The sequence below is a fragment of the Salmo trutta genome, unplaced genomic scaffold (assembly GCF_901001165.1).
Source record: "Salmo trutta unplaced genomic scaffold, fSalTru1.1, whole genome shotgun sequence".
Classification (NCBI taxonomy): Eukaryota; Metazoa; Chordata; class Actinopteri; order Salmoniformes; family Salmonidae; genus Salmo; species Salmo trutta.
The window spans coordinates 6,913,443-6,930,721 of record NW_021822911.1 but is presented as its reverse complement, the minus strand read 5'-3'; the positions used below and the strand labels follow the sequence as shown (position 1 = coordinate 6,930,721).

At 37.7% G+C, this 17,279-nt stretch overlaps 1 protein-coding gene across 1 annotated transcript; it reads left to right on the top strand.

Annotated features, from left to right (window-relative positions):
- Positions 1–513: 513 nt before the first annotated feature.
- On the top strand, positions 514–16,061 carry LOC115186581 (NLR family CARD domain-containing protein 3-like). Its single transcript, XM_029746170.1, has 4 exons — positions 514–612; positions 9,902–10,018; positions 13,822–14,057; positions 14,209–16,061. The coding sequence occupies exons 1-4, from the start codon at positions 575–577 to the stop codon at positions 15,996–15,998; spliced, it is 2,181 nt and encodes a 726-aa protein (XP_029602030.1). The 5' UTR covers positions 514–574; the 3' UTR covers positions 15,999–16,061.
- Positions 16,062–17,279: the final 1,218 nt, after the last annotated feature.

The following is a 17,279-nucleotide window of genomic DNA, read 5'->3' as shown; positions in this document are numbered from 1 at the left end:
TGTTAGTAAATGTTTTATTTCTAAGAGATAATGAATAAAATACAACAATTGACATTCAATAATTAGTTGTTACTGTGTTAACCACAACCAACATGCTGGATCTCTGTTTAGATGTCACTGTGTTAACCACAACCAACATGTTGGATCTCTGTTTAGTTGTCACTGTGTTAACCACAACCAACATGTTGGATCTCTGTTTAGTTGTCACTGTGTTAACCACAACCAACATGCTGGATCTCTGTTTAGTTGTCCTGTGTTAACCACAACCAACATGCTGGATCTCTGTTTAGTTGTCACTGTGTTAACTACAACCAACATGTTGGATCTCTGTTTAGTTGTCACTGTGTTGACCACAACCAACATGCTGGATCTCTGTTTAGTTGTCACTGTGTTAACCACAACCAACATGCTGGATCTCTGTTTAGTTGTCACTGTGTTAACCACAACCAACATGCTGGATCTCTGTTTACAGGGGTCAGTGCTCTAAAATGAGTCTCTCTGGGGAGAGAGAGGAGGGGGGCCCTGCCTCTAAAATGAGTCTCTCTGGGGAGAGAGAGGGGGCCCTGCCTCTAAAATGCATCTCTCTGGGGAACATGACAACAAAGCTAAGAGGTGAGATGACAATGTTGTTTAAGGACTTTGTTTCTAAAACATTATTTCCACCATTTTTTCACATTTGTTATTTTTCATCGGAAATTATTGCTTACGGGTACCTTGTGTCTAAAATATTGATTTTAATTCATAGATTTTTGTGTATTAATTTTTGTTTTGCAAAACACTATATAGCTGGAATGAAATGTTTGTATCCTGTATATTTCACTGTGATATGTGGTTGTCTCACAAGCACACACACACACACACACACACACACACACACACACACACACACACACACACACACCACACACACACACACCTTTACCAGTATACACACACATATCTATAGAATTTTAGCATGACACAATCATTTAGCCTACTCTTAATTATTGCCTAATATGTTGGCAGGCATAACTTTATTGTTCTTACTAATTCTGATCGTTGTTACAAGCTGAATTTGGACAATATATCCGTTATATCAACCCACTCTTCACTCCTGTTTAAACCAAAAAGGGTTCTGTCTTGCTTAATATACGGAACCACTAAAGTTCTACATAGAATCCTTTATAGGAGGTTAGCCTGTCTGAGTATACAGTATATATAATATATATATAGAATCCTTTATAGGAGGTTAGGAAGTGTCTGAGTATACAGTATATATAATATATATAGAACCCTTTATAGGAGGTTAGGAAGTGTCTGAGTATACAGTATATATAATATATACATAGAACCCTTTATAGGAGGTTAACCTGTCTGGGTATACAGTATATATAGAATATATATAGAACCCTTTATAGGAGGTTAGCCTGTCTGAGTATACAGTATATATAGAATATATATAGAACCCTTTATAGGAGGTTAGCCTGTCTGAGTATACAGTATATATATAATATATATAGAATCCTTTATAGGAGGTTAGGAAGTGTCTGAGTATACAGTATATATAGAATATATATAGAATCCTTTATAGGAGGTTAGGAAGTGTCTGGGTATACAGTATATATAATATATATATAGAACCCTTTATAGGAGGTTAGGAAGTGTCTGAGTATACAGTATATATAATATATATATAGAACCCTTTATAGGAGGTTAGGAAGTGTCTGAGTATACAGTATATATAATATATATATAGAATCCTTTATAGGAGGTTAGGAAGTGTCTGAGTATACAGTATATATAGAACCCTTTATAGGAGGTTAGGAAGTGTCTGAGTATACAGTATATATAGAATATATATAGAACCCTTTATAGGAGGTTAGGAAGTGTCTGAGTATACAGTATATATAGAATATATATAGAACCCTTTATAGGAGGTTAGGAAGTGTCTGAGTATACAGTATATATAGAATATATATAGAACCCTTTATAGGAGGTTAGGAAGTGTCTGAGTATACAGTATATATAGAATATATAAATAGAACCCTTTATAGGAGGTTAGGAAGTGTCTGAGTATACAGTATATATAATATATATATAGAACCCTTTATAGGAGGTTAGGAAGTGTCTGGGTATACAGTACATATAGAATATATATAGAAGCCTTTATAGGAGGTTAGCCTGTCTGAGTATACAGTATATATAATATATATAGAACCCTTCATAGGAGGTTAGGAAGTGTCTGGGTATACAGTACATATAGAATATATATAGAAGCCTTTATAGGAGGTTAGGAAGTGTCTGGGTATACAGTACATATAGAATATATATAGAAGCCTTTATAGGAGGTTAGGAAGTGTCTGAGTATACAGTATATATAATATATATATAGAATCCTTTATAGGAGGTTAGGAAGTGTCTGAGTAAACAGTATATATAGAATATATATAGAACCCTTTATAGGAGGTTAGGAAGTGTCTGGGTATACAGTATATATAGAATATATATAGAACCCTTTATAGGAGGTTAGGAAGTGTCTGAGTATACAGTATATATAATATATATATAGAATCCTTTATAGCAGGTTAGGAAGTGTCTGAGTATACAGTATATATATAATATATATAGAACCCTTTATAGGAGGTTAGGAAGTGTCTGAGTATACAGTATATATAATATATATATAGAATCCTTTATAGCAGGTTAGGAAGTGTCTGAGTATACAGTATATATAGAATATATACAGAACCCTTTATAGGAGGTTAGGAAGTGTCTGAGTATACAGTATATATAGAATATATATAGAACCCTTTATAGGAGGTTAGGAAGTGTCTGAGTATACAGTATATATAGAATATATAGAACCCTTTATAGGAGGTTAGGAAGTGTCTGGGTATACAGTATATATAGTATATATATAGAACCCTTTATAGGAGGTTAGGAAGTGTCTGAGTATACAGTATATATATAATATATATAGAATCCTTTATAGGAGGTTAGGAAGTGTCTGAGTATACAGTATATATAATATATATAGAACCCTTTATAGGAGGTTAGGAAGTGTCTGAGTATACAGTATATATAGAATCCTTTATAGGAGGTTAGGAAGTGTCTGAGTATACAGTATATATAGAATATATATAGAACCCTTTATAGGAAGTTAGGAAGTGTCTGAGTATACAGTATATATAGAATATATATAGAATCCTTTATAGGAGGTTAGGAAGTGTCTGAGTATACAGTATATATAATATATATAGAACCCTTTATAGGAGGTTAGCCTGTCTGAGTATACAGTATATATAATATATATATAGAACCCTTTATAGGAGGTTAGGAAGTGTCTGAGTATACAGTATATATAGAATATATATAGAACCCTTTATAGGAGGTTAGGAAGTGTCTGAGTATACAGTATATATAGAATATATATAGAACCCTTTATAGGAGGTTAGGAAGTGTCTGAGTATACAGTATATATAGAATATATATAGAATCCTTTATAGGAGGTTAGGAAGTGTCTGAGTATACAGTATATATAGAATATATATAGAATCCTTTATAGGAGGTTAGCCTGTCTGAGTATACAGTATATATAATATATATATATAACCCTTTATAGGAGGTTAGCCTGTCTGAGTATACAGTACATATAGAATATATATAGAACCCTTTATAGGAGGTTAGGAAGTGTCTGAGTATACAGTATATACAGAATATATATAGAATCCTTTATAGGAGGTTAGGAAGTGTCTGAGTATACAGTATATATAGAATATATATAGAACCCTTTATAGGAGGTTAGGAAGTGTCTGGGTATACAGTATATATAGAATATATATAGAACCCTTTATATGAGGTTAGGAAGTGTCTGGGTATACAGTATATATAATATATATATAGAATCCTTTATAGGAGGTTAGCCTGTCTGAGTATACAGTATATATAGAATATATATAGAACCCTTTATAGGAGGTTAGGAAGTGTCTGAGTATACAGTATATATAGAATATATATAGAACCCTTTATATGAGGTTAGGAAGTGTCTGGGTATACAGTATATATAATATATATATAGAATCCTTTATAGGAGGTTAGCCTGTCTGAGTATACAGTATATATAGAATATATATAGAACCCTTTATAGGAGGTTAGGAAGTGTCTGAGTATACAGTATATATAGAATATATATAGAACCCTTTATAGGAGGTTAGGAAGTGTCTGAGTATACAGTATATATAGAATATATAAATAGAACCCTTTATAGGAGGTTAGCCTGTCTGGGTATACAGTATATATAGAATTTATATAGAATAGTTTATAGGAGGTTAGGAAGTGTCTGAGTATACAGTATATATAGAATATATATAGAACCCTTTATAGGAGGTTAGCCTGTCTGAGTATACAGTATATATATAATATATATAGAACCCTTTATAGGAGGTTAGGAAGTGTCTGAGTATACAGTATATATAATATATATAGAATCCTTTATAGGAGGTTAGCCTGTCTGGGTATACAGTATATATAGAATTTATATAGAATAGTTTATAGGAGGTTAGCCTGTCTGAGTATACAGTACATATAGAATATATATAGAACCCTTTATAGGAGGTTAGGAAGTGTCTGAGTATACAGTATATATAATATATATATAGAACCCTTTATAGGAGGTTAGGAAGTGTCTGGGTATACAGTACATATAGAATATATATAGAATCCTTTATAGGAGGTTAGGAAGTGTCTGAGTATACAGTACATATAGAATATATATAGAAGCCATTATAGGAGGTTAGGAAGTGTCTGAGTATACAGTACATATATAATATATATATAATCCTTTATAGGAGGTTAGGAAGTGTCTGAGTATACAGTATATATAATATATATATAGAATCCTTTATAGGAGGTTAGCCTGTCTGAGTATACAGTACATATAGAATATATATAGAACCCTTTATAGGAGGTTAGCCTGTCTGAGTATACAGTACATATAGAATATATATAGAATCCTTTATAGGGGGTTAGCCTGTCTGAGTATACAGTATATATAATATATATATAGAACCCTTTATAGGAGGTTAGGAAGTGTCTGAGTATACAGTACATATATAATATATATAGAACCCTTTATAGGAGGTTAGCCTGTCTGAGTATACAGTATATATAATATATATATAGAACCCTTTATAGGAGGTTAGCCTGTCTGAGTATACAGTATATATATAATATATATAGAACCCTTTATAGGAGGTTAGCCTGTCTGAGTATACAGTATATATAATATATATATAGAACCCTTTATAGGAGGTTAGGAAGTGTCTGAGTATACAGTATATATAATATATATATAGAACCCTTTATAGGAGGTTAGGAAGTGTCTGAGTATACAGTATATATATAATATATATAGAACCCTTTATAGGAGGTTAACCTGTCTGAGTATACAGTATATATATAATATATATAGAACCCTTTATAGGAGGTTAGCCTGTCTGAGTATACAGTATATATAGAATATATATAGAATCCTTTATAGGAGGTTAGGAAGTGTCTGAGTATACAGTATATATAGAATATATATAGAGTCCTTTATAGGAGGTTAGGAAGTGTCTGAGTAAACAGTATATATAGAATATATATAGAACCCTTTATAGGAGGTTAGGAAGTGTCTGAGTAAACAGTATATATAGAATATATATAGAATCCTTTATAGGAGGTTAGGAAGTGTCTGAGTATACAGTACATATAGAATATATATAGAATCCTTTATAGGAGGTTAGGAAGTGTCTGAGTATACAGTATATATAGAATATATATAGAACCCTTTATAGGAGATTAGCCTGTCTGAGTATACAGTATATATATAATATATATATAGAACCCTTTATAGGTTAGGAAGTGTCTGAGTATACAGTATATATAGAATATATATACAGAACCCTTTATAGGAGGTTAGGAAGTGTCTGGGTATACAGTATATATAGAATATATATAGAATCCTTTATAGGAGGTTAGGAAGTGTCTGAGTATACAGTATATATAGAATATATATAGAACCCTTTATAGGAGGTTAGGAAGTGTCTGAGTATACAGTATATATAGAATATATATATAGAACCCTTTATAGGAGGTTAGGAAGTGTCTGAGTATACAGTGTATATAGAATATATATAGAACCCTTTATAGGAGGTTAGGAAGTGTCTGAGTATACAGTATATATAGAATATATATAGAACCCTTTATAGGAGGTTAGGAAGTGTCTGAGTATACAGTATATATAGAATATATATAGAACCCTTTATAGGAGGTTAGGAAGTGTCTGAGTATACAGTATATATAATATATATAGAATCCTTTATAGGAGGTTAGCCTGTCTGAGTATACAGTATATATAGAATATATATAGAATCCTTTATAGGAGGTTAGGAAGTGTCTGAGTATACAGTATATATAATATATATAGAATCCTTTATAGGAGGTTAGGAAGTGTCTGAGTATACAGTATATATAATATATATATAGAACCCTTTATAGGAGGTTAACCTGTCTGAGTATACAGTATATATAGAATATATATAGAACCCTTTATAGGAGGTTAGCCTGTCTATCTTTCTTAATATACGGAACCACTAAAGTTCTACATAGAACCCTTTATAGGAGGTTAGCCTGTCTGAGTATACAGTATATATAGAATATATATAGAACCCTTTATAGGAGGTTAGGAAGTGTCTGAGTATACAGTATATATAGAATATATATAGAACCCTTTATAGGAGGTTAGGAAGTGTCTGAGTATACAGTATATATAATATATATAGAACCCTTTATAGGAGGTTAGGAAGTGTCTGAGTATACAGTATATATAATATATATATAGAATCCTTTATAGGAGGTTAGGAAGTGTCTGAGTATACAGTATATATAATATATATATATATAACCCTTTATAGGAGGTTAGCCTGTCTGAGTATACAGTATATATAATATATATATAGAACCCTTTATAGGAGGTTAGGAAGTGTCTGAGTATACAGTATATATAGAATATACATAGAACCCTTTATAGGAGGTTAGCCTGTCTGAGTATACAGTATATATATAGAATATATATAGAACCGTTTATAGGAGGTTAGGAAGTGTCTGAGTATACAGTATATATAGAATATATATAGAACCCTTTATAGGAGGTTAGGAAGTGTCTGAGTATACAGTATATATAGAATATATATAGAATCCTTTATAGGAGGTTAGGAAGTGTCTGAGTATACAGTATATATAGAATATATATAGAACCCTTTATAGGAGGTTAGCCTGTCTGAGTATACAGTATATATAATATATATATATAACCCTTTATAGGAGGTTAGGAAGTGTCTGAGTATACAGTATATATAGAATATATATAGAACCGTTTATAGGAGGTTAGCCTGTCTGAGTATACAGTACATATAGAATATATTATATATATATAGAATATATATAGAACCCTTTATAGGAGGTTAGGAAGTGTCTGAGTATACAGTATATATATAATATATATAGAACCCTTTATAGGAGGTTGGCCTGTCTGAGTATACAGTATATATAGAATATATATAGAATCCTTTATAGGAGGTTAGGAAGTGTCTGAGTATACAGTATATATATAATATATATAGAACCCTTTATAGGAGGTTGGCCTGTCTGAGTATACAGTATATATAGAATATATATAGAACCCTTTATAGGAGGTTAGGAAGTGTCTGAGTATACAGTATATATAATATATATATAGAACCCTTTATAGGAGGTTAGGAAGTGTCTGAGTATACAGTATATACAGAATATATATAGAATCCTTTATAGGAGGTTAGGAAGTGTCTGAGTATACAGTATATATATAATATATATAGAACCCTTTATAGGAGGTTAGGAAGTGTCTGAGTATACAGTATATACAGAATATATATAGAATCCTTTATAGGAGGTTAGGAAGTGTCTGAGTATACAGTACATATAGAATATATATAGAACCCTTTATAGGAGGTTAGCCTGTCTGAGTATACAGTATATATAGAATATATATAGAATCCTTTATAGGAGGTTAGGAAGTGTCTGAGTATACAGTATATATAATATATATATAGAACCCTTTATAGGGCTCTTTGATCAGAACTCTAGAGGTTCTTCTTCTCTGAATTGATCTTCATTATATCCAAACACACTGGTGGTCAGGGAGGCATCTCTTTGTTTGAACGATGGCCCACGTCAACTCTGGCTGACTTTTTTTACAATACAATGAATTACAATGCAATACAATACAATACAATACATTACAATACAATACATTACAATACAATACAATACAATACAATACAATACAATACAATACATTACCATACAATACAATACAATACAATACAACTTTGTCCATTAGTTACAGCAAACAACCAACATGTCTCTTCTGCTCCGTTCTTAACCCCCCCCCATATAACCATAAGAGTAAATTCTCTTTATTCTCAGCACTTCTACAACCAATTTTCTACTCTGAGACGCTTTGTGGATATGGGCCCAGATTTCAAAATATAGTTATAAAAAAACTTTGAACGTTTGTTTAACATAATAATAAAAAATGAATATTACTTATGTAACCCACTGTAAAGACTGGGTTTAGTGTTTTGTGCCACTGTTCTGGAACTTCCCGTACAGAACTGTCCGTGTCCACGTCCGGTTACGCACAGAGTGGGCTGAGGTGATCTTGGGGAATAACAACTGAGTTTGTTACAGTGTTGAAACGCTGAAGTTTATTGTTCAATTAGCTTTTTGCTTTACGGTCAGGGACAGTATGAGTGTAGTCAGATCCTTTTCACTCTCTATCCTTGTTTCATTTTGTAGTTCACCGGATTCGTCATCATCCTCGAGACGAAGTACAGAACAACCTGTTACCTAGCCAAGCTAGTCGGTACAGCTAGGTAAGCTAGCTAGCTACTCTACCAGCAGCATCCTAGTTATCCTATCTAGTCGGTACAGCTAGGTAAGCTAGCTAGCTACTCTACCAGCAGCATCCTAGTTAACCTAGCTAGTCGGTACAGTTAGGTAAGCTAGCTAGCTACTCTACCAGCAGCACCCTAGTTATCCTAGCTAGTCGGTACAGCTAGGTAAGCTAGCTAGCTACTCTACCAGCAGCATCCTAGTTATCCTAGCTAGTTGGTACAGCTAGGTAAGCTAGCTAGCTACTCTACCAGCAGCATCCTAGTTAACCTAGCTAGTCGGTACAGCTAGGTAAGCTAGCTAGCTACTCTACCAGCAGCACCCTAGTTATCCTAGCTAGTTGGTACAGCTAGGTAAGCTAGCTAGCTACTCTACCAGCAGCATCCTAGTTATCCTAGCTAGTCGGTACAGCTAGGTAAGCTAGCTAGCTACTCTACCAGCAGCATCCTAGTTAACCTAGCTAGTCGGTACAGCTAGGTTAGCTAGCTAGCTACTCTACCAGCAGCATCCTAGTTATCCTAGCTAGTCGGTACTGCTAGGTTAGCTAGCTAGCTACTCTACCAGCAGCATCCTAGTTATCCTAGCTAGTCGGTACAGCTAGGTAAGCTAGCTAGCTACTCTACCAGCAGCATCCTGATTATTTTCCTGTGGGGGGGAGTGGTGGTGAATCCAGGGAGAACTAAACTAATCTGTTGAACTATCTATCGTGGTCTTATGCTTCCATCTATTGGAATTATTTAGCAACTACAGTACTACTGAATAATGTGTAATTCCTTACTAAAGTAGTATTTACTCAGAATTGCAAAATATAACATTTTCTAGTTCATTTTACCACTTACAACCATAAAATAACAATTTATAGCATAACAAACAATGAAACTGACATAAACCAAAAACACCATACATTTAGTAGATGAGAGATGTAATGTTTGTCTCTACTGTGTTGAAGTCCAATCAAGCAGGAGAGACCAGCCTCCCCTGTTCCCAGCTGTGTGTCCATGAAGAGTGACTGGTCTATGGAACATCCTATAGAGTTTAGAGAGGGAGACTTTTCTACTGAACAAAGGTAAGAAGAACTCATGGGTCATGGTCAGTGAGTTAAACAACACTGTCTCTAGTCATTTCTCCTCTCCCATTTTCACATTTATTTTTTGTTGTTTTCGTAATCCGTAGGCTATTTTTGTCCATTTTAATAGTCCTAAAACAATATTAAACAAACACAACATTCCCCCCATGTGTGTCTGAACTCCCTGGATGAGAAGATGTGATCTCTACTTTTATTTTACCTTTATTTAACTAGGCAAGTCAGTTAAGAACAAATTCTTATTTTCAATGACAGCCTAGGAACAGTGGGTTAACTACCTTATTCAGGGGCAAGACGACAGATTTGTACCTTGTCAGCTCGGGGATTTGAACTTGCAACCTTTCAGTTACTAGCTCAACACTCGGCTACCCTTCCGCCCCTATCTATCCTGATTGCCTAGTCACTTTTACCCCTACCTACATGTGGATATTCCCTCAATTACCTCAACTACCTGGTACCCCTGCACATTGACTCAGTACTGGTACTCCTTATAGTCTCATTATTACCTCAACTACCTGGTACCCCTGCACATTGACTCAGTACTGGTTCTCCTTATAGTCTCATTATTACCTCAACTACCTGGTACCCCTGCACATTGACTCAGTACTGGTACTCCTTATAGTCTCATTATTACCTCAACTACCTGGTACCCCTGCACATTGACTCAGTAATGGTACTCCTTATAGTCTCATTATTACCTCAACTACCTGGTACCCCTGCACATTGACTCAGTACTGGTACTCCTTATAGTCTCATTATTACCTCAACTACCTGGTACCCCTGCACATTGACTCAGTACTGGTACTCCTTATAGTCTCATTATTACCTCAACTACCTGGTACCCCTGCACATTGACTCAGTACTGGTGCTCCTTATAGTCTCATTATTACCTCAACTACCTGGTACCCCTGCACATTGACTCAGTACTGGTTCTCCTTATAGTCTCGTTATCGTTATTTTATTGTTATTATAATTGTTTTGTTATTTTATCAAATACAATTTGATTTGAAGCTCATTGGCAGAAACACGTCATGGTGTCTAACTGTCGTCTCGTGCTGAACAGATCATGTTTGGATGTTGAAGCCCGGTGGCTGGAAAAACTCCCTAGAAAGGCAGGAACCTAGGAAGAAACCTAGAGAGGAACCAGGCTCTGAGGGGTGGCCAGTCCTCTTCTGGCTGTGCTGGGGGGAGATTATAAGAGAACATGGCCATTAAGTTCAGATTGTTCTTCAAGATGTTCAAATGTTCATAGATGACCAGCAGGGTCAAATAATAATCACAGTGGTTATAGAGGTTGCAACAGGTCAGTACCTCAGGAGTAAATTGTCAGTTGACTTTTCATATTTGAGTATTCAGAGGTCGAGACAGCAGGTGTGGTAGAGAGAGAGAGAGAGAGAGAGAGAGAGAGTGAGTGAGGGGGGAGAGGGAGAGGGAGGGAGAGAGAGAGAGAGAGAGAGAGAGGGAGGGGGGGAGAGAGAGAGGGAGAGACAGAGAGGGAGGGAGGGAGAGAGAGATATACAGAGAGGGAGGGAGGGAGAGAGAGAGAGAGAGAGAGCGCGAGAGAGAGAGAGAGAGAGAGAGAGAGAGAGAGAGAGAGAGAGAGAGAGAGTGAGTGAGGGGGGAGAGAGACAGAGAGAGACAGAGACAGAGAGACAGAGAGACAGAGAGACAGAGAGACAGAAAGACAGAGACAGAGACAGAGACAGAGACAGAGACAGAGACAGAGACAGAGACAGAGAGAGAGAGAGAGAGAGAGAGAGAGAGAGAGAGAGAGAGAGAGAGACGGCGAGAGACGGCGAGAGACGGCGAGAGGGAGAGAGGGGGTTAGTTACATCTGCTGGGCAGCAATAAATAGCAGAGTGTGATTATAGGATAGAGGTATTTATTTGTCCATAGATTTGATCAAAACTCTGTCTATGAACAGAGTATACTGTTCCCAGCTGTCTGTCTATGAACAGAGTATACTGTTCCCAGCTGTCTGTCTATGAACAGAGTATACTGTACCCAGCTGTCTGTCTATGAACAGAGTATATCTCTCTCTCTCCTTTATCTCTGTAGTGGATGGTCTACTCTGTTAGAGGATCAGTATCTCTCTCTCCTTTATCTCTGTAGTGGATGGTCTACTCTGTTAGAGGATCAGTATCTCTCTCTCTCCTTTATCTCTGTAGTGGATGGTCTACTCTGTTAGAGGATCAGTATCTCTCTCTCTCCTTTATCTCTGTAGTGGATGGTCTACTCTGTCAGAGGATCAGTATCTCTCTCTCTCCTTTATCTCTGTCGTGGATGGTCTACTCTGTTAGAGGATCAGTATCTCTCTCTCTCCTTTATCTCTGTAGTGGATGGTCTACTCTGTTAGAGGATCAGTATCTCTCTCCTTTATCTCTGTAGAGGATATTCTACTCTGTTAGAGGATCAGTAGTAACATCTACAATCTCTCTCTCTCCTTTATCTCTGTAGTGGATGGTCTACTCTGTTAGAGGATCAGTATCTCTCTCTCTCTCCTTTATCTCTGTAGTGGATGGTCTACTCTGTTAGAGGATCAGTATCTCTCCCTCCTTTATCTCTGTAGTGGATGGTCTACTCTGTTAGAGGATCAGTATCTCTCTCTCCTTTATCTCTGTAGTGGATGGTCTACTCTGTTAGAGGATCAGTATCTCTCTCTCCTTTATCTCTGTAGTGGATGGTCTACTCTGTTAGAGGATCAGTATCTCTCTCTCTCTCCTTTATCTCTGTAGTGGATGGTCTACTCTGCCAGAGGATCAGTATCTCTCTCTCCTTTATCTCTGTAGTGGATGGTCTACTCTGTTAGAGGATCAGTATCTCTCTCTCCTTTATCTCTGTAGTGGATGGTCTACTCTGTTAGAGGATCAGTATCTCTCTCTCTCTCCTTTATCTCTGTAGTGTATGGTCTACTCTGTTAGAGGATCAGTATCTCTCTCTCCTGTATCTCTGTAGTGGATGGTCTACTCTGTTAGAGGATCAGTATCTCTCTCTCTCCTTTATCTCTGTAGTGGATGGTCTACTCTGTTAGAGGATCAGTAGTAACATCTACAAGTCTCTCTCTCTCCTTTATCTCTGTAGTGGATGGTCTACTCTGTTAGAGGATCAGTATCTCTCTCTCTCCTTTATCTCTGTAGTGGATGGTCTACTCTGTTAGAGGATCAGTATCTCTCTCTCCTTTATCTCTGTAGTGGATGTTCTACTCTGTTAGAGGATCAGTATCTCTCTCTCCTTTATCTCTGTAGTGGATGGTCTACTCTGTTAGAGGATCAGTATCTCTCTCTCCTTTATCTCTGTAGTGGATGGTCTACTCTGTCAGAGGATCAGTATCTCTCTCTCCTTTATCTCTGTAGTGGATGGTCTACTCTGTTAGAGGATCAGTATCTCTCTCTCCTTTATCTCTGTAGTGGATGGTCTACTCTGTTAGAGGATCAGTATCTCTCTCTCTCCTTTATCTCTGTAGTGGATGGTCTCCTCTGTTAGAGGATCAGTATCTCTCTCTCCTTTATCTCTGTAGGTTATGGTCTACTCTGTTAGAGGATCAGTATCTCTCTCCTTTATCTCTGTAGTGGATGGTCTACTCTGTTAGAGGATCAGTATCTCTCTCTCCTTTATCTCTGTAGTGGATGGTCTACTCTGTTAGAGGATCAGTATCTCTCTCTCCTTTATCTCTGTAGTGGATGGTCTACTCTGTTAGAGGATCAGTATCTCTCTCTCCTTTATCTCTGTAGTGGATGGTCTACTCTGTTAGAGGATCAGTATCTCTCTCTCCTTTATCTCTGTAGTGGATGGTCTACTCTGCCAGAGGATCAGTCCAGGTGTGCAGTGTGCCAGCAGGTTCTGAGGGATCCAGTCTCTATCACCTGTGGACACAGGTTCTGCAGACAGTGCATCACCAGATACTGGGAGAAACCTGCTCCTTCAAGAGACTATGACTGTCCTCAGTGTAGAAAGAGATCCAGAACACGTCCTGTACTACAGCACCTGAGTGAACCCAATGATGCAAGAGGCTTTGAAAAATGTAAGACCACTTGCAGACCTGTGCTAAGTCAATACCTCAATTTGATTAAGTGTTAACTACAATAATATAAGTTACTGTAGTTGTGGAAGGCCCACATTTCATGCTGTCAACGAATGTGTCTGATAACACCCTATTTCCTCTTCCCTTGTAGTGGATGACAGCCTGCAGAGAGCTATAGTAAACCATAAAGACAGTCTGAAAAGGAGGTATGAATGTGTGATAGAAGGCATCGAAACAGCAGGGAACCAAACTCCCCTCAACAGGATTTACACAGAGCTCTACATCACAGAAGGCGAGAGTGAAGGGGTTAACAATGAACATGAGGTGTGGCAGCTAGAGACAGCACCCAGGACACCAACCTCACATGACACAGTAATCCACTGCAATGACATCTTTAAACCCTTACCTGGCCAAGAGAGAAGCATCAGAACTGTGCTGACGAAGGGCATCGCTGGCATCGGAAAAACAGTCTCTGTGCAGAAGTTCATCCTAGACTGGGCTGAAGGGAAGGCAAACCAAGATGTGGATATCATATTTGTACTTCCTTTCCGGGAGCTGAACTTGATCAAAGATCGCCAGTACAGTTTTCTCAGACTTTTAAATGACTTCCACACAGAACTAGACATAGGCAATGCAAAGAAACTCACTGCCTGTAAAGCTATGTTCATCTTTGATGGTTTGGATGAAAGCAGACTTCCATTGGATTTCCAGCACAATGAAAATGTGTCTGATGTCACCCAGACATCATCTGTAGATGTTCTGCTGACAAACCTCATCAAGGGAAATCTGCTTCCCTCTGCTCTCCTCTGGATAACGTCCCGACCAGCAGCAACTAATCAGATCCCCCCTCAGTGTGTTGACCAGGTGACAGAGGTACGAGGGTTCAATGACCCACAGAAGGAGGAGTACTTCAGGAAGAGATTCAGTGATGAGGACCTGGCCAGCAGAATCATCTCACACATAAAGACATCAAGGAGCCTCCACATCATGTGCCACATTCCAGTCTTCTGTTGGATTTCTGCAATAGTCCTTGAACACATGTTGAAACATAAGAGAGAAGAGATGCCCACGACTCTGACTGAGATGTTCACACTCTTCGTGCTCATTCAGACCAGCCTGAAGAACCAGAAGTATCATGGAAGAGATGAGATGGATCAAGAGGAGCTCATGGAGTCACATAAGGAAGTTCTTTTGAAGCTGGGGAAGCTGGCGTTTGAAAATCTGGAGAAGGGTAATCTCATGTTCTATGAAGAAGACCTGAACGTGTGCGGCATTGATGTCAAAGAAGCATCACTGTACTCAGGAGTGTGCACACACATCTTTAAAGAAGAGTCTGTGTTATTTCAGAGAGTGGTGTACTGCTTTGTACATCTAAGCATTCAGGAGTTTCTCTCAGCTGTCTACATGTACCATTGTTACACAAGCAAGAACATGGATGCACTGAAGCCCTTCTTCAAGAGAAAGTCTGAAGAGCTAACCTTGCATGAGCTGCTGAAGAGTACCGTGGATAAAGCCTTGGAGAGTAAGAATGGACACCTGGACCTTTTTGTCCGCTTCCTTCATGGCATGTCAGTGGAGTCCAATCAGAAACTCCTACGAGGTCTGGTGACACAGACAGAAAGCAGTCCAGAGAGCGTCCAGAAAACAATCCGATCCCTTAAGGTGATGCAGAGGAAGAACATCTCCCCTGAGAGGTGGATTAATCTCTTCCACTGTCTGATAGAGATGAAAGAACATTCAGTACAGGAGGAAATCCAAGAATACTTGAGGTCAGAGAAAAGATCGATAAACCTCACACTTGCTCAGTGTTCAGCGCTGGCCTACATGCTGCAGATATCAGAGGAGGTTCTGGATGTGTTTGACCTAAAAGAATACAAGACAACACAGGAGGGTCGTAGGAGACTGCTCCCAGCTGTGAGGTGCCGCAGAAAGGCTCTGTAAGTACTCAAACTTACTGTATGTGGGAGCAGCAGTATTTTTAATAGCTGAAACTCTTGAACATAATATAATACAAACTGATCAGAAAGCAATGCACTGGGGACATATTAGTCGGGCAGGTGTAACAGTGTAAGCAGGGGAAGCTAAGCATAACATTTTATTACAACCTGTCTCTCATGGTATTTATTCTATGTTGACAGACTCAATGGCTGTAAACTCACAGACACATCCTGTGAAGTTTTGGCCTCAGTTCTCAGCTCAAACTCCTCATATCTGAGAGAGCTGGACCTGAGTAACAATGACCTGAAGGATTCAGGAGTGAAGCTGATCTCTGCTGGACTGGGGAATCCCCACTGCAGACTGGAGACTCTGAGGTCAGTATTCCTGTAGTTGGTCAACAAGTGATAACTGTTCACCAGATCCACATGTGTTTACCAGGCACACATAGTCCACACCATATGTGTTTAGACAGTGAAGCTTACGGTTTTTAATTTGGTGAGAAAATCCATGTGTTTCTAATAAGAGTTTGTCACCTTAATTTAATGACTAGCGGATAGCGGGTGCTGTGGCTTTGGGTTTAAACAGCAGGGGTTGCTGGGATAGCTCTTTAGTTTAGAGTTTGGTACTATTGGGAATAATATTTTCTTCACAATCTAGTCGACCAATTTGCTTTCCCTAGAAAAATGCACCTATAATTTTTCATTTACCAAATAAAAAACAGAAGTTATTTGAGTTTCTATGAGTTTCTGTCGATGGTTTTGCCACAAAGTCTAGCGATATCAGAACATTTTCCCACTTGTCTGGTCACATGCACTCTAGCCAACGACTGGCAGATACAGTGCAGAGGGTTCATGATGAGATAATTTTTTTAGATCAAGTTCATCACTGTGCACTTTCACAAACCTGTGAAGTTAATCATAATTTATTTAATCTGTAGCCTAATAAACTGCATGATTTTCCAAGTCCTAGTGTGAGTTAATGTGGCTGCAGTTTATTTCGACATGATGGTTATTCTAGCCAGGGGTGCAACTTTGGTTTTGGAAGTGTTGGGGGGAGGGGTATAATCCAGTTGGATAAACACTCCAAACAGCCTACCCGACAACTCAGAGGCGTCCGCATGGTCCTAAAGCACACTGTTGCCTCGTTTTTAACCCCATTCCAATGATAAAACTGGGGGGGTACAAAAATGCAATTTCAGAATGTAGGGGGAAATGTCCCCCCGTCCCCAGTGAAAGTTGCACCCCTGATTCTAGCAACATTTGCGCAACAAAGCGTGTCCACTAC

What these genes read in the sequence shown, in the direction of transcription:
- LOC115186581 (XM_029746170.1), top strand. Translation starts at nt 575, where the DNA reads ATGCATCTCTCTGGGGAACATGACAACAAAGCTAAGAG. An exon ending in CATGACAACAAAGCTAAGAG is followed by an intron (nt 613 to 9,901) that starts GTGAGATGACAA and finishes ACTGTGTTGAAG; the next exon opens with TCCAATCAAGCAGGAGAGAC. An exon ending in GACTTTTCTACTGAACAAAG is followed by an intron (nt 10,019 to 13,821) that starts GTAAGAAGAACT and finishes TTATCTCTGTAG; the next exon opens with TGGATGGTCTACTCTGCCAG.